This window comes from Carica papaya, chromosome 7 (genome assembly GCF_054855325.1).
Source record: "Carica papaya isolate Zhongbai chromosome 7, ASM5485532v1, whole genome shotgun sequence".
NCBI classification, from domain to species: Eukaryota; Viridiplantae; Streptophyta; class Magnoliopsida; order Brassicales; family Caricaceae; genus Carica; species Carica papaya.
Genome location: NC_142315.1, coordinates 7,940,833 through 7,966,455, shown reverse-complemented (window position 1 = coordinate 7,966,455; position 25,623 = coordinate 7,940,833). Strand labels below are relative to the sequence as shown.

General features: G+C 36.6%; 2 protein-coding genes across 2 annotated transcripts; both read left to right on the top strand.

Annotated features, from left to right (window-relative positions):
• Positions 1-36: 36 nt before the first annotated feature.
• Positions 37-6,482, top strand: LOC110806627 (uncharacterized). Its single transcript, XM_022031551.2, has 4 exons — positions 37-295; positions 1,792-1,952; positions 5,455-5,536; positions 5,988-6,482. Exons 1-4 carry the CDS (start codon positions 205-207, stop codon positions 6,182-6,184), a joined length of 531 nt encoding a protein of 176 aa, XP_021887243.2. The 5' UTR covers positions 37-204; the 3' UTR covers positions 6,185-6,482.
• A 583-nt stretch (positions 6,483-7,065) lies between these two features.
• On the top strand, positions 7,066-9,039 carry GLB3 (hemoglobin 3). Its single transcript, XM_022031536.2, has 4 exons — positions 7,066-7,266; positions 7,628-7,758; positions 8,488-8,632; positions 8,738-9,039. The coding sequence occupies exons 1-4, from the start codon at positions 7,130-7,132 to the stop codon at positions 8,832-8,834; spliced, it is 510 nt and encodes a 169-aa protein (XP_021887228.1). The 5' UTR covers positions 7,066-7,129; the 3' UTR covers positions 8,835-9,039.
• The last annotated feature ends 16,584 nt before the right edge of the window (positions 9,040-25,623 follow it).

Below are 25,623 nucleotides of genomic sequence, written 5' to 3'. Positions count from 1 at the left end.
ATTCGTCCTTAAAATTTATTTATTTGTTTTTGTTTAAAAAGAAAATTTATTTGATCAGGTCAGGTATTCGGGTTCGGCACCTGTCGTCCTCTCGCTCTCGCCGCCTAGAGGACAGCCGTCTGTGTACCGACCCAGAGCCGCTACAAACACATCAATTTCTTTGTCTTTCTATCTTTTTTTTTTTTACCCAATTGCCATCTTGCAATGACGACCTCCGTTCTACCATCTCCAACTCCTCTCACCGTCAATTGCTTCGCTCAGCCTGATGTTTCTGCGTTTCACTCCAACAAACCTGGTATGCTTCCATTTTTAATTCTTTCTGGTAAATTCCGTGCCATACTTTTCTAAATTGGCAGTTAATATTTAGAAGAAGAAGTTTTACATCCATATTTTCTTTTTAAGAGGATTTCTTTGCTTCCGACTTCACAATTTTTTCTTCTTTTTTTTTTTCATTAAAAAAATATGGAAATCATGGATCTTGTATTTGGGGATGAGTGAAAACTTTGTGTTCTGCAAGCCTGATAAGGAGTGCCTCCTCAACATTAGATGTATTTTGCCGTGATTTTTCATAGGTTCTGTGCTCAAGTCCTCTTTATCCTACTGCACTTAGAACTGTAAAATCTAGAGGAGTCCAAAGCTCCCACTATAAAGTCTAGTCTGGAACAGATTGAAGGCTCTAGAAGGGTTAAGCAAATATCTTGATCATTGGTTTGTCTGTCATTAAGATTTTTTTGAAAAGTAAATATTCCTAGAAAGTTGGGCATCCAAATGGAACATGGAAATGGAAAATGAGCTAACCTCCTCTTTGAAACCTCTCTGAGTATGATATGTTTTCCATGAAACCTTCAGACCCCTGAACAGATTTGGACTATTTTCCCTAGAAAGCAAATTTGGAAGATGAAGGTCACAGATTGATTAGGTTGCTTTCTTTACTTGGGTGGTGGCTCAGAGAAGAATTATAACCATTACCTAACTTAACTAGGGTGAAACCGTTGACAGATGGTTTCTGGCCATAATAAGAATGAATCCTCTTCTCCTTTGATATCTGGAAACGAGAAGGCTATCTAGATGGGTACTAAGTTGTTCTGACATAAATGAGCTGGGGGGTATAGTCAGTATTTCTGTGGCCAAGTCCAAGAAAGCTTGTGTCTTTTATATGATATGCAGCCGTTTGGGTTATCTAGAGTAGAAGAAATAATATAGCCTTGAAGACATTATCTCTCCTTTTGCTTGTAATAGAGTTGACGGGTTCTGGACCCTTCGGATTTTGCACATGGGTTATTCTCTTAATGATGGAGATCTTGGAGTCCTATTCCTGGTATTTTTTGGTATATGGTGGCACTCTATATACTGGTACAAGGATGTTCTCCTTTTTCTCTGAGAAAAGAAAGGAAAGGTCTGATTGAGTTATGGTTTGAGGTTATCTGGAATATCCTCTTTGGTTTTCGAAGAATAAAATTAGTGGTAAAAAATGTTCATGTAAATACCAGTAAGTTAGATTATTATGGAAGATATTTATTCAGGAGAACTATTCTGTTTATTTCCTTGGTAATTTTTAGATTCAAATAGCATGTTTTCCAATTCTTAAATTCATTTCTCCAAATTACCTTATGTCCTGTCACATCATTTTATGTACAACTTAGTTAGATTTTTGTATTATTGATTCACCATAATTATCACAGGGAAAATTGTATTCTTTTTTATATGCTTATGTCTCAGAATTGATAATCCATGCCCTTTTTACTGTGAAGAACTCATGAAGTATTAATTAACTGTATCTTATTGATTCAGAGAGGGTTTACATGCAATTTCAACCACTCAGGAGACGAATTAAAGCTGCTGCTTCAGGTCAAATGGGGCTTGGCTTGCAATTACAACCCACTTATGGGAAAGGACTTGCCATGAGTTCTAGTCGGATAAAGTCTTCTTCTGTAATATGTGCTTTTGCTTCTGTAAGTTTTTTCTAGGCGAATTCTGTTTACTATGTGGTAATCCTTTCCCATTAAATATCTTATATTCTGGGAACCATAAACCTGCTTCCTTTTTTTTTTTTCCTAAAAGAACTAAAAAATAAAACAAAAAATGTGTTTTCTTTACAAACTGACAGTAAAGTTCTTTTTGGGTAATAAAAGTCATCTATTGGTTATTAGTTAGCAATTTGACTCTTGGAAACCAGGTATTTTAAGATCTTTGAAGCTTGTACCTGAGTTGTGAGAGATTTTCCAGAGTTGGCTGTGGTAGAGGGACAGGATTTAGCCATCATCATAAAAGCAGGCGATTGTTAAATAATATCAGTGCTTAATCTAGATTTAGGTGTTGGAACTCCATCTAACTAGATAAGATTTGCAAAAATTCGGATAGGCACAATTTAGCATTCTACAGCATTATTTCAGTTCTAATAGAATTAATCTGTTTTAAAATCTGGAGGATGTTTTATATTCCTTTCATTGTATTTTTCTCCTCTTATCTTAATAAATATTCTTCTGTTATCAAAGAAATAGAATTAATCTGCTTATCAGCCAATTAGCTTTGTTCATGATGTGGAAATGTTTGAGGATGAATCAAAAGCTGAAAAGTGATATATCCTATGATATATGGAAAGTCGCCAAGGTTGCGTGGGTGGTGTGACCCTCTTACTGACTTGTGGTCATGCCTTGAGGGATGCTTTATTGCTTTGTTTTCATGTGTGTTCTTTAGGTTCACCCTTAATGCATTTTTTTTAAGAGAGCTTTTTTGGAGCTTTAGTTTGCATACATGTGTGCGTCTCTTACCTCTTTTTGTTTCTGAGGAATCAGTAATTGGTACTCGGATAAATATTTTCGTGGTAGTTTGTGATAAATGGTATTGAAATTTGTAATTAAATTTTCTGTTTATTGAATTTTTTATTCATAGTACTTAATTTACAAAATTTGGATATATATTGGAGAAAATTAGAGAGAGTTTTTATTAAAAAACTAAATACAAATCAGTCCAATACAAGGAAAATATCTTTTATTTATGTAAGTCGACTATTATTTTGTTTTGCTAATCTGTATAGGAATTCGACTTCTACAAGAAGTCGGATTTGTATAGGTATACAAGTATAATTGGGTCCATTATTTTTCAAAAATAATAATCTAGTAATTCTATATATTAAGTACTATTTTTTAACTGCTTATTACACACTATACTCTCGTAGATATTTCAGCTATTCTTACACTCTCATGTTTGCTTCTTCTTTACTATATATTATCATTTTGAAAATTTTCAAGTAAAATAGTTTATTATGTTGCTTTTTATTAGTTTAAAGTTCATGTGATTGGCATCTGGTGCATTTAAGTATCATTTAGCATTTTATATAAGTTGGACTTAATTGATATATTTGTATGCAGAGGCTAAATTGTTATATGTGAAAAATAATGGATCTTGATTTAATCATACAAAAACCTCATAGGAGCTCCACGTAATTTACCTGAAATATTTTCATATGAATCTTGATCTTCTTTGGATTTCAAAGGTAGGATCGTCTTGTCCTAGTGGCTATAGTTTTCACTAGAATTGCTTGTCTGATCAATTAGCCGTAGTTTGATCTATGATCAAACTATCCTCTTGGCTAATCTATTCTCTTCTGTATTTTTTAGGGAGTCATTTGTCAAATCCATCATGGGTAGTCTAAATTGTTACTAATAGAACCCAAAGCATTTGGGATAACTTTGGAGCAGGGAGGGTGGTCTAATCATCTGAGGATTGCAGAGAAAGGCAAATGGAAGCTGGAAAGAGTCTTGATGATATGGAAGATGATTATTAGTTGCTCTCTATTTTAAAGAGCTGCGAGAACTGAAAGAAAATGAGACCTGTTGAGGAATAGAGAATTCGATAGAACCTCTTTTCAAGAAAGAAGAAAGAACAGCAGAGGCATATTTCTAGCAGTTACTGAAATCTTAAGGGGAGGCGTAAGTAAGATGATCCTTTGTTCTTGAAGGAAAATAAGGAATGGTGGATTCAAGTGGAGGTAGCCTAAAATCTATAGTAACCCTATCGGGGAGAATCGAGTAGAAAGGTACTCTTGGGAGTGTTTTGATATCATAAGGTGTGCACTGCTATTGTGTAGGAAAGCTTAGCAGTGGCAACAAGTAGAGATGGTTAGTCATAAGCACTTGAATTCAATATTCATGAAATATTCTTGTGGTTGGGAGTCAGTTAGAAGGCCAAGGGTACCTTACGATATTGGAGGTATGACTTCTTCCTAAGAATGAAGGTGGATTAGGTCTTACAAACTGATTGTCCAAAAACATTGTCCTCGTAGCCAAATGGTTCTGGAACTTTCCAAATGAACTTTGTTCTTTGTGACATAGGGTGGTGAGCAGCAAGTTTGGGCTGCCTCAAAATGTTTGTGATGCTGAAATGAGTTCTTCCATCTCCTCTAGAAGCCCTTGTTCCAATTAATAGAAGTCCTTGGAATGCATTTATTCAAGTATGTTACCTACTCGCCCACTTATTCCAATTAAGGGTGAGGGGTGGGTCCTGTTCTTTCTTTTGGGTGCTTCACTTGCATCACACTCGGTGCTGTTATGGGTGATCAAGTAGACACAATCCCCTAGGTTTAGTATCTTTAATCTTTTTGTTGAACCTTTCTTCCTTCATCTAATCCAGATTCTAGAATCTAGCCCCTTGATTCGTGAAGGACTTATGCTTGCAAATCTTTCTTTGATCACCTTACCTGTAGCTGCAATAGATATAAAATTGTTCTTCCTCTCTCCTTAGAGAAATTGGAGGTTTCCTTAAGGTTAAGACTTATCATCTCCTAGCAGAATTAATACCAGTGATTTCCTTCAGGTGTACGGATCCATATTGCTCTTTTTGTGTGATGTGCGCTTCTTGTGTCTTCATAGTTTAGAATAGTATTTATGCATTTTGTGATGGTTTAGAAGGTCTGACTAGACTTTTCCCTTCATGTAGACTTAGCTTGGTTTGCCCCTTAAATCTGAAGACTTTTGTTTCTACATCTTAAGTGGTTTTGGGTAGAGTTATTTCAAAAAAAGTGGTTTTGGATTGAGTATGGAACTTCCCACACCTTCAGGATGCGGCTTTTGTTGCTGGTCTTTGGGTGCTTTCGTTGCAGATTGATGTTAGAATCTTCATTTAGCATCCTGATTTTGTTAATGGTATTTGAGATAGGATTTCCAGAGAATGGAATTTGGGATAGAATTGTGTGCTTAGGTTCGCTTTTGCTGGGGAGATTTCTTGTTCTATGCTTCAGAGCTATTGGTTTGCAATTTTGTAATTACCCTTGTTATTTTTGTTATCTTTCTTTTTTTTTTTTTCTTGTTCTTTGGTATGTTGTTGTTTTTCTGGACTATTGCGTCTCCACCTCTAGGTTGTATTTCCTCTTTCTGCTTCCAGTAAATTTTTTTTTTCGTAGAAAATGAATGCTAATCTACTCTCTGTTTTTTATCTGCTTATTTCCTCCTGCAGAATGCAAGATGCAGCCAGAGCCAAGGACAAACTCAGACTGTTACTCGGGAGTCGCCAACAATAACTCAAGCTCCTGTTCATTGTAATGAGCTTATTAATCTTTCTTACAGCATTTCAAAAAAATCTTTCTTACTGCACTTCAAGAAGCTACTAGCCTTATTCACAATGACTCATCTAAAATTTTCATTTGAATTTAGGTGCATCGCATTTACTTCCACTTCAATTTGAGATGTCTTGGAAACAGTTTCTTTTTTTTTTTTTTTTTTTTTTGTGCCAGTTAAAAAGCTGTCTAGCAACTCGAAGGAGTTGGTATGGGTGTCTTATAAGGGTATTTGGGATTGCTGAAATAAATGCGTTCAAAGTGGTTTTTATGATATAAATTTTCAACTATTGTATATATATGGCGGTTGCATTTTATGTTTTTCTTCGATATTATGGCCTTTTTAACATTACTGATTTTATATGTCCATTATCTGTAACCCTGCGAGAAATGCATTATGTGAGTAGTAATATGATAATGTCTATTGCTGCAGCAAAGGAGAAGTCACCAGAGCTTGATGATGGAGGAACCGGATTCCCACCACGAGATGATGGAGATGGTGGGGGTGGTGGCGGTGGCGGAGGAGGGAACTGGTCTGGTGGATTCTTCCTTTTTGGCTTTCTTGCTTTTCTAGGTTTCTTGAAGGACAAGGAAAGCGAGGAGGATTATCGAGACGGGAGGAGAAGATGACAGAAGGTTCTGTGACTAACATAATCTTGATTTAGTTCTCTTTTTTTGGCGTATCCATTATTCATGTCATTGTTACATAATCTTGATTTAGTTATCGTTTACATATACCAATTTTATCTCTATTGCTGTTGCATCACCTGGCGCAGAGGGATTCTATGGAAGCTTTATATGAAAATTACATGTGGTACAATCCTCATTCATTTTCTTTACTTACTTTTCATACTTTTCCTGAGATAAATTTCAATTTGGTTGTATGATTAAGTTCATTATACCCATTTATAAGAACAAAGTTCCTTTATATTCCACGCTTCAAAACTTTTATTAGTTTAAATAAAAGTTTTATTGGTGTACTTAAAAAGGAATTGTAGGTGGGACGGAGAGGCTTTGAAAATTAAAACAGTGTGTTACAATTTTAGATTGTAAAATAATTAATTTGTAAGAGAAATATATGCATAGTTGTATGTTTTATAATTATTTTTATATAAAAATCATATAATACATGTGATATTTATTTAATAGATATAAAATTAAGAAATATTAAAAAATTACTAATTAATTATAAAAATGGGACTTTAATTGCAACCTAAAAATAAATTAATGTATAAAAAATTTTATAAGCTTATTTTCACATGTAAAATAAATAAAATAAAAAGACACATTAAAAATAAATAAATCCTTTGGTAATCTTTTAGTTCGCAAACTTATTTCTCTAAAAAAAAATTAAAAAAAAATAAAATAAAATAAAATAAAATTATGCTGCAACACTATGAGCTCATTATAATAGCACCATTGGATGGCCCACAGATTCCAAACCGAAAAGACCATTTGCTGCGGAGACAACACGCGGACTACCACCAGCCCCTATAAATACCCTTCTCACCATTCATTCTTTCTTTCACGTCACCATTCAGGACACGCTACTCCACTTGACTTCTCTGCAGGACCATGCAGTCGCTGCAACACAAGGCTTCTGAGTGGAGCGGAGTTGACACGGCCGACGCCTTCGCCATTGATGACACCAATTTGTTTCAGAAATTAGGCCTCGATGCTTTCATTAACCTCTCCACAAATTTCTATAACAGGTCCTCTCTCTCTTTCTCGTTCGCTCCTTGTAAAACGATATATGCTTTTTTTTTCGTATAATTGTCGAGTAAGCTCGATTGGTCTCATAGTTGTGGAAAACTATGATTTTGTTAGTCCAAAAGTGGTTTCCTGTTGTATTGAGTGCAATCTCAATATTTTTGTTCTTTTTTTGGGTTGGAGGTCATAGTTTAGGTTTTAGGATTTGGTTGGTTGATGAGAAAATTGTTTGGAGATAAAACTCCTATGATTGAAGTGACTGTTTTTCTTTATCTTATTAATGGAAGCAAGATCGAAGGTTCCATACATGTTATTTGAGTGTTTTCTTTTTTCAATTTAGTGACTAATATACTGGGGAATTAGGGTTTACGATGATGAGGAAGACTGGTTTCGGTTAATTTTCTCAAACTCGAAGAAAGAAGATGCAATACAAAACCAATACGAGTTCTTTGTGCAGAGAATGGGTGGGCCTCCCCTGTACTCGCAGAGGAAAGGTTAGCCATCTTCATTCTCATTTCGGAATTTCTACTTTAGTTTGGATTTTACTTTAAATATTCTCTGGAGAATCATCTGTTTATAACCATTATTGTACCGAAATGACAAGAAACCTACACATGTGTAGGCATTGAAACAAGAAATCTGCCCGAATGAACTTTTTCGGGAATGGTCTTTTGACAAAAATAAGAATTATTTCCTCTGCTTTTCTGCACCATGAGGATTCTTGCCATACACTTTGTCATTCATTCTAAAAACTTTTGGTCTTTAACAAGTTTTGAGTTTTGTTATTTTCAGAAGTTGGGGATGATGTACTAACAGACTATGAAACCAATGTTGTTTCTTCTCTTGGCTTTAGGGTTTAGGTTTTGTTTTTCATGAACTCCAACAGACATCACTCATAGACTGAATTCCTAACCTTCTCCAAGCATGTCAGTATACATTTATTCTGTTGGACCAATTTCGCCGCTAGTATCTATTTAGTTTCTTCTGATTAATTCCTTTCGATGCCTGACTATTAAATTCTTGTTCTTCAAATACAATGAGCTAAGTGTAGAGCATGTATCGCCAGCTCTCTTTTGTTTGCTATGTTGCTTGAGTGCATATTAATTCACGAGGCCCGTGATTCAAGGATTAGCAGGAGTAAAAAAGACTTAGAGAGCACCAGAATATGTGGGAGTGGGATTTAACAAGCTTCTTTTTTATGTATTTTCTTTTATCTCTTGCAGGGCATCCTGCTCTGATTGCACGCCACCGACCATTTCCTGTCACGCATCAAGCTGCAGAGAGATGGCTACATCACATGCAAGATGCATTAGACAACACCCCAGATATTGATTCTGATTCCAAAATCAAAATGATGAATTTTTTCAGGTGCAAGTTTCACTAGTTCTTTTACTTCTTTTGAGTTGTGGTCCCTTTTTGAGTTGATTATTCACTAAACTAATATGGTATGATGCGTCTCTCTTATGTTTTCAGGCACACGGCATTCTTTCTCGTGGCTGGAGATGAGTTGAAGAATCCGAACCAACAAGTTGCATGTAAACATGCTACTAGCAAACCAGCTGCAGAGTAAAATTATTGACATGATTTTCTTTTCCCTTTGGTGAGGAATCAGATCGTAATAAGGAAATTATGAAACTTACAGTAAAGTTTTTCTAGATTTCTAATGCAAAACTTGAGAAATTTCCATATTTCTTATATATGCTTCTCATTGTAATCTTGGTAATTTGTAAGCAACTCGAGTTATAGTTTTATTACCTTTGGATTTACTGACCACAGATCTCTGTTTTTTTATGAGCAATCAACAGTCAGGGTATGGTGATTGGATTTCCTGTGAAGTTACTTTAGAATATACATGGTTGAGATCATATACAGTCAGGTTATATACATTCAGTTGAAGATAAAGAATTGATTGCCTCTAGTTAGAACTCTGATAAACATGCAGGTCACATACAGGTCATGAAATTGCATCATTAACATCTAATAGATTTATGCAAGCGCCGCATTTTTCCCATTTTTCAGGCATTTAATAGACTTGCTAGAATTTAGAAAACTTACTACAAAAAGGGAACAAGAAATGTTTGGAACTAAACCTGATACTAATAGGAAATTTTTTTTTTTTAAAAAAGAAAACAATTCTTAGCACAAACAAAATAGAACTAGTAAAGCAAAATTTAGGATTACTACTACTGAATTTAGGAAAGTATCTTGCTTGCTGTCCAAATTTTTATTGCCCAAGGAAAGTTGAAATTAACGTGTCATATTTTTCACTATTTTTTTTTTGAAATAAAAAATATAACGAATACATATTAACATGGTACCAAAAAAACAAAAAGTTACCACCCATTACAAAAGTTTTAGAATGTAGTTAGTGTATCAATGACATACCCAAAATTTTCATCACTAATTATGTCATGTTCTAATACAATAAATCTAAAATAAATCTATACAAATCACCATTTTTACCCTCAAAAGCCCTAGAATTTCTCTCCTTCAATAGAACCCAAAAAATGGTTAATGACAACTTTTTATCAAAGTGCACACCATCCTAAACCCACAATTCTTCCCGTATAGGCCCAACCACTGTCCAATTAATACCAAGTAGATTGTAAATAAGGTTTTATAACTCAAAGGCCACAGGACACTACAACGACACATGATTACATGATTCTTCTGCTTTCATGCATAAATAACATATGTTTGGAATGTAAAGTCCTCTAACTTTTAATTTGTTAATAGTCAGTGTACATTCCCTGCAGGCTTCCCAAGCAAAAAATGCGATTCTTGATGGGACTTTTGTTTTCTAAATCTGCCTCATGGTAAAATGATGTACGCAAAAGATAAGTTGGTCATACAAGTGTGTATCCATAACCTCCATCTGTAGCCAAAACCCATCATACACAACATATAATCCACAAACTTCCAACTGACATGATCATAAGTCTTCTCTATATCAAGTTTACATATCAAACTATCTTTTTTTCTAGTCACCATGTCATCCACCACCTCATTTGCCGCCATGACAGCATCTAATATTTGTCTCCCTTCCACAAACGCATGTTGACTTTCCTCAATAATCTCTCCTAAAATCCTAGAAAGCCTTCTAGCCAAGACTTTTGCGATAAGTTTGTAAATGCACCCCACCAAACTTATTGGTCTAAATTCATTGAAGTTCTTGACATCTTTCTTTATGGAAATGAGAACAACAAAAGTGGAATTTAAGGATTTCACGAACTTACCGGTTTTGTGCAAGTCCCTAAACATCTCCATTACATCATTTTTTATCACATGCCAAAACTTTTATAGAAACTTCATGTTAAATCCATCCGGCCCCGGTGCTTTCTCACCATTACATAAAAAACAATGACTCTTTAATCTCATCTTCATTAAATTCCATCTCGATCATCTTCTTGCTACCCTCAGACAGAACCTTGAAGTTAATTCCCTCAAGGGTGGGTCTCTTATCGAATTCTTCCTTATACAAATTTGAAAAGAAAACCCTGGTAGCATCTCTTAACTTCTGATTACCAGCCACTTTTCTGTCATCAACCCATAAATCCACAATATAGTTGTTTCTCCTTTGTTGGTTAGACATGGCATGGAAATACTTACGTGTTTTTATCTCCTTCTAGAAGCTATTTCTCCCTGGACTTTTGTTTCTAAGATATTTCTTCTCTTTTTAGATGATTGTACTTTTAAATAATCCCTCTTATCCAACTCTGCCTCCTCCAGAAAACCCATACCCTCCTTTTGATCAATCTCATTAACAATTAAGCATAACATCCACTTCTTCTCCATCTTTCTTTCTTTTTTCTTTAGTCCATGTCTTACTCCATGCTTTTAGCTTATAGGTGATTTTGAAACTAGCTTTACCCTTCACCTCAGTGTTTCTCCATTTTTCTTCAACAGTAGCACAAAGTTCTTTATCAATAAACCATTTATTATCGATTCGGAATGGAATGGGACCCCATTATAGACCATTCGTTTCTAAACAGATAGGATAATGATCCGAGATAGGGCGTTGAAGGGGTTTTTGCACAACATCCGAGAGTTTAATCAACATATTTGGGGATAGGAGGAACCTGTCGATGCGTGAGCAGGCAGGTTGATTTCTTAAGTTTGTCCAAGTCTAGGGTCCCCCAAACAACGGTAAGTCAGCCAACTCCAAATTGTCAATCAACTCTCTAAACACTTGGAATCTAGAATGTGAGTTTATACCACCATTTCTCTCCTTTCTCCTTAGGGTTATGTTGAAATTACCTCCAACAATCCAATACTCATCTCATTGCCTTCTGCACGCTTCAAGTTCTCTCCCCAACATTTTCCTTTTTTGCCTATTCCCACGACAATAGACCTCGGTAAATGTCCACACAAAATCCCCCAATACAGTTTCTGAAAACACAGGAGAGAGAGGTTTCCCCTTTCACTGCATCAATTTATTTTACTCTATCCTCCCTCCATATAACAATGATGCCCCTAGTAATACCACTCCTGATAATTATTTTCTTTTGCTCACATCTTCTCCATTTGAAATGAACTCATTCTTTGAGGCCTTTTTTCTTCTTTTACTTAAAAGGGCACAACCCTTGTTATAATTGGTTAAAGAAATCCTTTACATGCTACTTACAAGCTGGGAAGATTTGAAGGAATGGCAAAAGAAATTCGCTAATTCGCCGGTAAGCGTCCTTCAGACGGAGATTATTAAGAGTTTGAACTGAAGCCGAATATGATCCAGAGTAGCATCAGACTAGATTTTTTGAAATTTGTCCAAGTAGAAGGGGGCATGGGACACATTCTTACGTCTTCTTTCTTCACCTTTATCTTCATTTTCACATTCCAACCGTGGTGTGGGGAGCATCTTCAGCTTTGCAAATTGCAAGGCTATCACCTCCTTGGCGGTCTTACACTCAACAGTGACACCTTGAGCATATTTGACTTATCAAATCGTAAGCTACTGACACCAGGATAGAATGGGTGATTTCATTATGTATCTGAGGCCGTTCCTGAACTTATTCTGGTGTCAGAGTACTATAAGAATTAAATTAATGTAGATAGAGCATTCAAGTTCAATAAAACCAAGACCCCATAAAAACTGATGTATATAAATGAAGTACGTTAAACAAAATGCAGCAGCTGCAGCTACAGCTTTCAAGATTCTCCTTGTCTGTTTTCATCATAATATCCTCCAACTGTCTGTGTGACCAGAAAATATTTTGACGAAAAAAGGAGCAAAAATAATAATAACTAAGGCTTTTAGAGTCGACGAGTCAAGCTTGAGGCCAGCATTTACCTTCTTTCAAGTGTCTCACACATTCCATAATACATTCTGTCAGAAGATTTAGAAGAACGAGACATTTGCTAAAGTGCAATAACCCTAAGAGAAGTCCTTTTCTTTCCCTCGAAGCATCATCATCTTATGAACTTGGTATTAGTAAAAATATTACTAATACAGTGTTTGTTGTTGATTTGAAATTTGGATCAAATTAGACCAAAACTCGAATAAGGTAGGGTTCGATTTAAAGTAACGGATTTTTTTAATTAATTTAAATTTTTTAAAATTTTAAATTTTTTTATTTTTTAAATTAATATTTAGGATCCAATTCGTTACAAATTTATACATACGATCTATTTATCCACACAAGGATTTATATATATGAACTATTCATATTCATTTCCTCATCCTAGCCTGCAAAAATCATCTATAATAAGATTTAAATTAGTTCTTTTTTTTTTTTTTTGGAGAAAAACATGTTAACTAATGAGTTAAAATTTAATCAGAGATTATATTCAAGATATTTGAGTTAAGTGGTGTTGAAATTGGTGCAAATTAACGATATAAACTTGATTTTTGTGTATGAATATTATTATAATAACTAGGTGAAAATATATATATGACAGAAATTAAACCAATCTATTCGCAACTTGAGAAAGCATATGCATACATATTTTTATATATATACACATATATGTACGTATATAAGTGTTGAAAACAAAGATGAAGTATGTATTTAAAACAGACAGATAACATATATACAAGGATGAGAAGAAGAAACAAAAAGATGTTTGTAATTGTTTTCATCATGAGTTATAGTCAGTGACATACATATTCACACACACACACACACACACACACATACCACATTTATCAAATATCGATCAAAGAAATCGGGTTTATAATCCTGGAGGGATGAGCAAAGCGAGCTGAGAAAGAGCGAGAGAGATTATCAGGCTCTTGCCATGCAGTTCCATGATCAAAATTCTGTGCATAAGAGATTTGATCATATGATGATGATTTCAAATTGCTCTTCTTCTGATCATTATAATCACCTTTTCTTATCTTCTTCCAGAGAATCTCCCACTTTGCTCTTGAATCCTGTATAAAATTACCAGACCTCCTTTGCTTCTTCTTCTGCTCCTGTCCTAGCCTGATTACTCTTTCTCCACTCCCTGAAAGTTTAACCTTCATTCTCAAGTTTTCTTCTTTTCCTTTCCTTTCTTGGACCTTCTACCAATATATTCTTACATATATATATATATATATCTCAACCCTCCTCTATAGTCTTATACATATACACATACGCGGAAGCATATTATACAAACTATATGTTTTTTTAAGAGCAGGAGTTTTATATTATACATCAAACGTGGAAAATTAGTTGGATTCAGCTTTGGCTCGCCGAAAGAGTCTAGTTTAGCTCGCCGCGTGCAAATCTTTTTGAGTTCGTGTTTCTTTTTTCTTCTCCTTTTTTTGAACCAAAAAAAAAACGAGTCCTTTGAATTTTGAAAAGTATGCAGAGATTATATATATATATATATATAATTCTTCAATTAGTTCTTTCCAAAATTTTGAAGATTAGAAATAATAAACTGGGTTAATTAAAATATGGCTAAAAATATAACTTTTGATTTTATATTATTTAATTAATTATATTCAATAAAATGTCTTGCCAAGTGATATAGAATGTTACATGACATGTTATATCATCACCAAATGCTACATTTTATATTTTGTAAAGTACTATGGAGGTCAAATTTCTGATTTCTCTTATATATATATATATATATATTTTTTGCTGTAAATTTTTAGCACTCTTGGAAATTGTAAACTCTTGGATACTTCATGCATGTTTTGATATTGGAAAATAATTATATCAAAGTGTTACAGTAGTTCTTAGAATAAAATAAAATATTAAATTTATAAACTATATTTGTTAGAACATTAAATACTAGAATATATCATAAATTAAATAAAGTTACTAACAAAAAGACAAGCACTTACTATACAGCTAGCTAGTTACTAAAATACTTCCAAAAATACTTTCACATTGCAAAAAAAATAGTACCTCAAAGCACTTCCATAGTTAAAAATAATAAGTTGTTATGTTAATATATACCAAATATTAATACATCTATTATATCTTATAAACTTTTCAATTTTATAAAATTTTTAACTTCAGTTTTTTTAAATGTTCCTATTAAAGATCATAAACTTTCAATGTACTAACTACATTAATTATAAATTTTTTTACTTGAAACATATATTCATCAATTATATGATATGTATACACCAATAATAACATAATATTCTTACTTTTTTCGATAATTTTTTATACAAAAAAAAAGAGTTCGAAAATTCTTAATTATGAGATTATAGACGCGCATTCAATTGTAAAAAAAAAAAGGATGTGATTGAGTATTGATGAGTTAAAAAATTTAAGATAAAATACTAAATGAAAGTAGATCACTTTTTTTTTTCTCCATATTTTTTAGGAAGTGTATATTGTACCTGAATTTTTTTCGATAATGGTACAGAACAATAGTATCATTGGAGTAAATACACATATCACTTTGAATATAAGAAGTCAAATAGGTGGATTGGTCCAAGTGGAAAGAACCTTTTATAGAGATATTCATTTTTCCAAAAAAAAAAAAGAAAAGATAAACTTTTAAACAAAAACACATATTGAAATACAATATGACTTGCAGCATTTTATAAAAGAAAAGATATATTAATAATTAAGTTAAGTAGCGGTTGATACATTAAATATAAATTTAATAGATATACCTCCAAACTCTACCTCCAAGATTTCTCTTCATGTTTTCATACTCAATTATTGTAACACCCAAATATTTTTTTTTTTATTTTTATTTTTGTATTTGAATTTTTAGTTTAATTTTTTATATATTTAATTTATAAGATTTTAATTTAATTTAATTTAATGAAAATAAAAATAATAATAATGATAAAATTGGGTAAAAATATTATTTAGATTTGATTAAAATTGATTTTGAGAAAAAATGATAAAAATTTAGATTTTGGGGATGTTTTTGAAAAGAAAATTGGAAACTGGGGGTCAAAACGCAATTAAAAAAAATTGTGCCACGTTAGCAACCACGTCAGTAGCCCGGTCAGCAGCCCCGACCAACTAGGACACGCCGCGTGGTAAGGAAACGCTGACATGGGACGGGCCACATGAGCGATCCGCATGCGCGCGATCAGACGGCCCATATCTGTTCCCGCGTGCACGGACAGCCCATATCAAACATGCGCACGGACGGCCCAGATTTCAAGCATACGGACGGTCCAGATTCAATCAGGCACGGACGGCCCAGATCGCATCGCGATGGACGGCCCAGATTTAATCCTAATTAAATCGCGATCGGACGGTCCAGATTTAATCTTGATGGACGGTTGAGATCAAAAGGCAAAGAGTAGAAATAACCCCACCCACACCTGACCACAAAACCCTAACCGCCAGTGCCTCGCTGGAGAAGAAGAACTAGACGCCGGAGGAGCCGGCCGCCGCCACCTGCCGTTGCATCGGAGAAGTTTTTGACCGCCAATCGAGGTAAATTTTCTCCCCCTAGCTCATTTTTCAATGTTGAATCCGCATATGGTCAAATCGGAGCCAAACCACCAACCAATCGCCGAAAAATCCCGCCGAAGTCCGGCGCCGCCGCCGCGACTCCCCTATGTTTTTGCCCCTAATGAGGCCCTTCCCGGCCTCCGTTCGATGCAAATTTTATACCACTGTGATCATCGTTCTTTTCTCTACAGGTTGATCGGAGCCAAACATCAAAACGCGACTCACGCTGGAGGAGCCACCGCACCCGAGAGCACCGCTGCCAGTAAGTCTCGGTTTTTCGTGATTTTTTGGCCCACCGAGGGCCCTAGGGTTGTTTTATCGCAGGGACCAATGCAAGTTTAGCCGAATTCGACCGAAAACGGCCAACCTGAGGCGGATCGCCGCCGCTTGTGTCGCCGGAATTCTGATATTGGCCGAAAGGGGCCCTAGTTCTGATTTGGGATTTTTTGGGACACGTGCAGTTACCGGTAGTGCGTTTCAGTTTTCTGGAAAAAATTCAGGAAAATTAGGGACAGCCCGTAGGCGCACTGTAGAGTCGATTTCAGACCCCGAAACAAGTAAGGACCCCTCACCCTATTTCCTATCACGGTATTAAAGCTTAATAAATAATTAAACGGTATTTTGTGACTTTATGGATGTAAAATTGATTAAGGTTGCCAATGGAGCCCGAATCTGGTACATTGTTGGCCAGTTGTCGTTTGATCTATTTTTCAGTATTAAATACAGCATAATGTTTGATGTATTCATTTTATGATCTCGTATGCATGAATTATGGTTTCTTTTATTATGGTTGGTATTATGGTGAACTCGATACTGTGTTGTCTTGTTTGGTGTCAATTACTAGTTTACATGTTTGTGTATGATTGGATGAGTGAGACCAAGGGAAAGGGAGAAAAAAGTTATGTGAATTGATGAGTGGATAATGTGGACAGCTTGACTAGATATCTTGGAAGATGGTGGACGGACCAGGTCCGTAGAGAATCCTACCGGGAACGTGATCTCTCATACTGGATGGGGTATGGAGGCCTTATGTGTTTTGGCATCCATATCGGACGGGGTATGGGGACGGCCCGTTTCACCCTCATACCGGACGGGGTATTGAGGTTCATGATTTTGGCGCCCATACCGGACGGGGTATGGGGACGGCCCTGGAATCAGGTTGTAAATGTTAATGGTTCACGTGTAGCGGGGACCCCCTATGGATCCCCATGGATACTAGTAGGCTGGTAAAAGAAGAAATCTATTTTCTGATGATTGAAATGTAAAGGTATGATATGTGTTATGTTATAAAGTGTTTCATGATATTATAAGGTTATTGTTTTCATAGGTTATTTTCATGAATCTCACCGAGGTAAGTGTACAGTAAATGTTTTTATGTTAATAAATGAGTTTGTTATAAATTATACTCCATTGGTTGTTTTTGCTTTCTACCAACCTTTATTCCTGTGGCAGTGAGATAGTGTGATGTTTACTGGGCTAGTGTAGCTCATTCCTTACTTAACCATTTCAGATTAGGAAGACGTGGTTCCCAAGCCTGTTCCGCAGGAAGACGGCGAGTTAGACGCCTAAGGACTTTATAGCTCCATTTATAGTTTTTATTTCTAGTATTACTTTTAATTAGCTTATTCTTTCATGATTTGAGTACATTTTTAGCTATTGTGTAAGGGATATTAATCAAAAATTTTATTACACTTCCGCATTTAAGATTTTTAATATATATATCTTCATTTAAATTCTGGGGCCGTTACAGTTGGTATTAGAGTCGCGTTCCTCGGACCCATCCCTTGCACAATAATACTTAGAGAAATACTCACCGATAAGTCGTTACTCAATCATTCCTTATGAAATGCAGGTGCAAAGAAATGAGGAGAGGAAGACCCCCACTAAACCAAGCGGCCCGGGATAATTCACTTCGGGAGGATGTAGACAGATTATTTGAGATGATGGAAGGGTTCATAGCTGCCAAGCAATGGCGAGAGGAGAGAAGGGAGTTACCCGCCCTCCTCCACTACCGCAGGTTGAGCCTCCGCAACAGCAGGCTGATCCCGAGCCACCCTGGCAGGAGCCTGCTCCTCCACAGTACCACCCGGCACCACTGCCGCAGTCAACCTGGTGCCCCAGCCACGGTACTGCCCGGCACCGCCACAGTACAGCCCAGTGCCCCCATCATATCAGCAGGTGCCACCACAGGACCCCCCAGTCTATCCCCAGCCGGGTCCAGTCCCTCTTCCACGGGACCCCGCTCCTTCCATGATCGACCCGGGCTACATAGAGAGGTACAGGAGACTGAACCCTTCCACCTTTGGAGGGGGGTCCTCTTTTGAAGAGGCCCAGTACTGACTGACAGAGACTGAGAGAGCTTTCAGGACCTTAGGAGTAGTTCCTGAGTAGAGAGCTGCCCTTGCTTCCTACATGCTGGTAGGGGAAGCAGGACGTTGGTGGGAGCTCAAGCAGACCACCCTACCTACACCAGTCACTTGGGAGCAGTTCTTAGCGGCCTTCCATGCGGAGTATCTCCCTGAGCACATCCGACACCTAAAGGAAATGGAGTTTGTTCAACTGGTTTAGGAAAATATGACAGTATCAGAATATACTCGTAAATTCCTAAAGCTGGGCCGATACTCCCTAGAGACACTGATGGATGAGGGCCGAAAGGCCAGGAGATTCCAGTGGGGTCTCCGCCCGGAGATCAGGCAACACTTATTGGTACTGGAGCTCAAGACATATTCAACAGTCCTAGCAAAGGCACAGATCGTGAAAAGGAGCTTCAACACCCGTCCTCAGCCAAGAGGGAGTTCCAGACCCTCAGCTCTGTTCCGCATGCCAGCACCTATTGCGCTTGCCCAACCAAATAAGAGGTCCAGACCAGCCATTCAGGCCCCTCCTCAGGCTCCAGGGGCAGTACGTGGGAAGAACTATCAGCATTGCGGCAGAGATCACGGGGACCGACCCTGCTACCGCATCAACAATACTTGTTGCATATGTGGCAGTGCCCAACATTATTCAAGAGAATGCCCGAGGAACCAGAATCAAGGAAGGCCTCCTATCTAGGGCAGAGCTTACAACCTTACCCAGCAGGATGCCGACGCCAACCCGGATGTGGTCCAGGGTATGTATACTATCTGTGACCATATTGTTCATATTTTATTTGACACTAGTGCATTGCATTCCTTTGTTTCACATATTTTTGCTTCCAAAATTAATGTTTCACATAATAAATTTGATTCATTGTTATTTGTGTCTACTGTCGGAGGTAAAATACTACTAGGGGAAGTTATCTACAGGGCTTGTGTTGTGGAGATAGCAAATAAGAAACTGAGTATAGACCTGATAGGGTTAGACACGGGAGATTTTGATGTAATCTTAGGAATGGATTGGCTAGCGGTGTATCACGCCACCATAGATTGCTTTAACAAGAAAGTTGTATTTAATCCTTCTAACAAAGAGCAATTTACAAATTAATAAAACCATTCAGTACTTATTCCTTGATGACAAGTTTTCTAAACTTCTAGTGCCTTAATCTTGCTATTTTCTCTGACTAGGCAAGCCCAAGAAGAAAATTTGTATTCAAGAGATTCCGGTAGTCCGAGACTTCCTAGATGTGTTTTCGGACGAACTGCCTGGTCTGCCAGTGGACAGAGAAGTCGAGTTCACTATAGACCTACAACCAGGTACCCAGCCCATTTCGGTTGCTACTTACTGCATGAGCCGCATTGAGATGGAAGAGCTGAGGAAACAAATCACTGAATTGCAAGACAATGGGTTTATTAGACATAGTGTGTCCCCTTGGGGTGCCGGAGTCACTTTTGTAAGGAGGGGAGATAGAACGTTGAGACTGTGCATTGATTACAGAGGATTGAACAAGGTCACGATCAAGAACAAGTATCCCCTTCCCCAGATTGATGACCTATTCGATTAGCTACATGATGCGCAGGTCTTCTCTAAAATAGACTTACGATCAGGTTACCATCAGGTGAAGATAAGAACAAAAGACATCCTCAAGACGACCTTCCGAACTAGGTACGGACACTATGAGTTCCTAGTCATGCCATTTGGGCTAACCAATACCCCGACAATCTTTATGGATCTGATGAACAGGGTCTTCAGAGAGTTCTTGGATCAATTTGTTATCATGTTTATTGATGATATCTTAGTCTACTCAAAAAGCAGAGAAGAACATGCTCACCATCTTGCCCAAGTTTTGCAGGTCCTCAGAAATAAGAAGTTATATGCAAAGTTGAGTAAGTGTGGATTCTGGCTTGAGCAGACTGCCTTCCTAGGACACATCATATCGAATGAAGGGGTATCAGTGAATCCTGAAATGGTTGAAGCGGTACTTGGCTGGGAGAAGCTGACATCAGTTAAGGAAATCCGCAGCTTCTTGGGAATGACAGGTTATTACCGCAGGTTCGTTGAAGGATTCTCCAGTCTAGCAGCTCTTCTAACCCGACTCACAAAGAAGAATGCCAAGTTTGAGTGGAATGAGGACTACGAAAGAAGTTTTATAAAATTAAAAAAACGGCTGATTACTGCACCCGTGCTGGCTTTACCGAGTAGATCGGGAGGATATATAGTTTATAGTGATGCCTCCTATCTGGGCCTGGGTTGTGTCCTGATGTAGTATGAAAAGGTTATAGCATATGGGTTCAGACAGTTAAAAAATCATGAGAATAACTATTCCACCCATAACTTGGAGCTTGCCGCAATCATACACATCTTGAAAACCTGGCGCCTTTATTTGTACGAAAAGACCTTTCAGATCTATACCGATCATAAGAGTTTGAAACACAAATTCACTCAGAAGGATCTCAACATGCGTCAGAGAAGGTGGATGAAACTCCTTAAGTACTATGATTGTGATATCTTATACCATCTGGGTAAGGGCAACGTGGTCGCAGATGCTCTCAGTAGGAAAAGTGCAGGTATTTTAGCCCATTTGATGGTTTCAGAATGTAGGCTAATTGGAGCCACGCAACAGGTTCGACTTCAGGATCTGAAGAGAGTCACGTGTTTGGGCCGCCTGACAGTCCAGCCCGAGTTAATCCAGAGAATAAGGGAAGCCCAGTCAGTCGACCCCGCCCTGGTAGCCCGCAAGAAGGATGCAGAACAAGGAGTTAGCTCAGAATTCCGAATCTCTGCCGATGGATTACTTCGTTTCCAAGACCGGGTGTGTGTCCTAGATGATAGTGAGTTAAAAAGAGATATCATGACGGAGTCCCATAGCTCGAAGTTTATCATGCATCCAGGAAGCACCAAAATGTACCAAAGCATGCGATCCCAGTTTTGCTGGAATGGGATGAAGAGAGACATAGCTGACTTTCTATCTAAATGCTTGGTATGTCAGCAGGTCAAGGCAGAGCATCAGCGCCCAGGTGGGTTACTTCAGCCTTTACCGATCCCGAAGTGGAAGTGGGAACATATCACCATGAACTTCGTATCGGGGCTACCCAAGGCACGTTCAGGACATGATGCCATATGGGTAATTGTTGACCGACTTACCAAGTCTTCCCACTTCCTAGCCATCAGGATGACCAATTCCTTGGACAAGTTGGTAAGGATGTACATCCAGGAGATAGTCAGATTACATGGAGTTCTAGTGACAGTAGTATCCGATAGGGATCCCAGGTTGACTTCTCGGTTTTAGAGTAGCTTTCAGCAAGCTATGGGAACAAAGCTGTCTCTTAGTACTGCCTTCTTTTCCCAGACTGATGGACAATCAGAAAGGACGATTCGTACACTTGAAAATATACTCCGAGCTTGTGTCTTGGACTCTGGGGGCCATTGGGATGACCATCTACCCCTGATAGAGTTTGCCTACAACAATAGCTACCAAGCAAGCATCGGCATGGCTCCATATGAGGTGTTATATGGGCGCCCGTGCAGATCACCGATTTGTTGGGAGGAAGTTGACGATAGAAGATTGTTCGGCCTGGAGTTGGTAGAGGAGACCACGTCCAAAATAGTTAAAATCATAAAGAACATTTAGACAGCTCAGAGTAGGCAGAAGAGTTATGCAGATACCCAGATGAGAGACCTAGCGTTTGAGAAAAGCGACCGGGTATTTTTTAAGGTCATTCCTTTAAAGGGAATTAGTAGGTTCGGCAGGAGGAAAAAATTAAACTCCCGATTTATCGGACATTTTGAAATCTTAGACAGGATTGGTACTGCTGCCTACAGACTAGCACTGCCTCCAGAGCTCTCCAAAGTCCACAACGTGTTCCACGTATCCATGCTACGTAAGTACAACCCGGACCCTTCTCATGTCTTGGCTCATGAACCGCTTATGAAGAAATACCAGTCGGTATCACAGACCGAAAGAGCAGGATACTCCGCGATCAGAAAATATCATTTGTAAAAGTCGTGTGGCAGAACCACACGCCCAGGGAGGCTACTTGGGTGTTAAAATCAGATTTTAGAGCCTAGTATCCACATTTGTTCGACCAAGAGTAAGAGGCAAATTTAGGAGACCAAATTTCTTTAAGGGGGGGAGAGTTATAACACCCAAATATATATATTTTTTTATTTTTGTATTTGAATTTTTAGTTTAATTTTTTATATATTTAATTTATAAAATTTTAATTTAATTTAATTTAATGAAAATAAAAATAATAATAATGATAAAATTGGGTAAAAATATTATTTGGATTTAATTGAAATTGATTTTGGAAAAAAGGGATGAAAATTTGGATTATGGGGGTGTTTTTGAAAAGAAAATCGAAAACCAGATGTCAAAATGTAATTTAGAAAAGTTGTGCCACGTTAGCAGCCCAGTCAGCAGCCCCGGCCAACCAGGACACGCCGCGTGGTAAGAAAATGCTGACACCGGACGGGGTATGGAGACCTTATGTGTTTTAGCGCCCATACCGGACGGGGTATGGGAACGGCCCTGGAATCAGGTTGTAAATGTTAATGGTTCACGTGTAGCGGGGACCCCCTATGGATCCCCATGGATACTAGTAGGCTGGTAAAAGAGGAAATCTGTTTTCTGATGATTGAAATGTAAAGGTATGATATGTGTTATGTTATAAAGTGTTTCATGATATTATAAGGTTATTGTTTTCATAGGTTATTTTCATGAATCTCACCGAGGTAAGTGGACAGTAAAGATTTTTATGTTAATAAATGAGTTTGTTATAAATTATGCTTCATTGGTTGTTTTTGCTTTCTACCAACCTTTATTCCTGTGGCAGTGAGATAGTGTGATGTCTTTACTGGGTTAGTGTAGCTCATTCCTTACTTAACTTTTTCAGATCAAGAAGACGTGGTTCCCGAGCCCGTTCCGCAGGAAGACGGTGAGTTAGACGCCTAAGGACTTTATAGCTCCATTTATAGTTTTTTATTTCGAGTATCACTTTTAATTAGCTTATTCTTTCATGATTTGAGTACATTTTTGGCTATTGTGTAAGGGATGTTAATTAAAATTTTTATTACGTTTCCGCATTTAAGATTTTTAATATATACATCTTCATTTAAATTCTGGGGCTATTACAATTATCATGAGTAGTTTTGAAAATAATGAGATACATGTTTCAATAAGTAACAAGCTACAACACTTACAACAAAAATCAATTAATTTCATAATAAATCATTTATATATAATATATATTTTCTAAATATCAATAAACATCATACAATGAGCCACACTTACCATTATCATAGAAGACAAAAGATAGTTTTAAAATGATTGACATCTAATATTATGAACAGACATATAATTCTCAAAAAGGATCGGACTCCCTCCATAAAATGGATGAGCACAACAGACTCCTTTCATAATATAGATGGGCACTAACGAACTCCCTCCATAATAATGATGAACATAAATCAAAATTATATATCATCCAATTTCTTAAAAGTTTAAACATCAACTTGAGCAAACATATAGTTATATTACTAATCAAATTCTAGAACTCGGTTTTATTAATATACAAATCAACCTTTAGATAACGGATTTAAATCATATAAACAACAAATAATAACCAAAACAATCAAATGATTGGTAGAGTAATTATATATATATATAAGCAATTAGAAGAAAAACATAAATTTTAATTTTGATATTTGCATAAGTTACTAAAATATTGATGCTAGAAATTAATGAATCATATAGATAAAGAATTAAGTAAGAGAAATACGAACAAAAACCAATGCAAATCATGTTATAGTAGGTTATTTACCTTGAATCGAGGAAATCAAACTATTTTGAGCTTCGTTAACATTAAATAAGTAGTAAAATAGCGAAAACATAGAGAAACCCTTCAAAACTTCAAATTCTCTCACCAAACCCTTCCAAAAACTTGTTTTGGTAATTTATATATGCTTATGGAGTTGGTACACAACTCATAAGAATAGCTAATTGGCAAACAACTCTTGGACAATTCAAAAGATGACACCTAGCCATGAGGTGTCACAAAGTTTACCAAGAAAATGACACCTAACCATGAGGTGTTGTAAGTTTGTCAAGAAGATGGCACCTTGTCAAAAGGTGTCATATACTTTTAAATTTTTGTCAAACTGCTCACAACTATTTCTAAATAAGATATGTAATCTATTAGACATATAAACTTTATTAATAAAAATAACTCAAGGTGTGTATTAATAAAAAAATTAAGCAAATAAGGTAAGTCATATGCATAGATAATGTTTAGAAACTAAAGATTGTCACACATGTACTTGACCATCACGAAGCCAAATCTTTCATAATCAATGCAATTATTGAGCCAATATAAAACATTTGTCAAACGAACACCTTAAGGTAACAAATAAAGTTTTAAGATATATTAAGGTGGTACTTGTACAAGGACTGTTTTATTTCTCTGCATATAACTTAATATTTTTTTGTGACAATGATTGGGGAGCATATCAAGATACCTAGAGATCGATAACTAGGTATTGTGTATTTTTTGGAACGTCACTTATTAGTTGGAAATAAAATAAATAATATACAGTCTCTTGGTCTTTAGTTGAAGCAAAGTACACTGTTATGTCTAATACTTGCTGTGAATTGACCTAGATAAGGTACCTTTTAAATGATTTGAAGATTGATCATAAATATTCTATAGTAGTTCATTATAATAATAAAATAGTAACTTATATGACCAATAATGTAGTGTTTCATGAAAAAACCAGACATATAAAAATAGATTATCATCTAATACGAGAGAAAATACAGTATAAAAATATAACAACTAAATATATCAGCAGTGAATCTCAAGTTGCATATATTCTTACCAAGTCATTAAGAAATAAGCTTCTATTTACACATTGCCAAGATGAGAGTAAAAAACATCTACTTTCCATCTCGTGGGAGGGTGTTGAAATATAATCGGCTAGAGTTAAAAAAAAAAAAAAAAAGAAGCAATAACCCTAAAAAGAAAATGTAGGAAAGAGAATATGCTTAAAGAACAAAGCCCATATGAAAAGTCTTCCTGAAAAGGAAAGCTAGCATGAGAGAATCTACCTAAAGAAGAAAGCTCATGCGAAAATCTCCCTAGA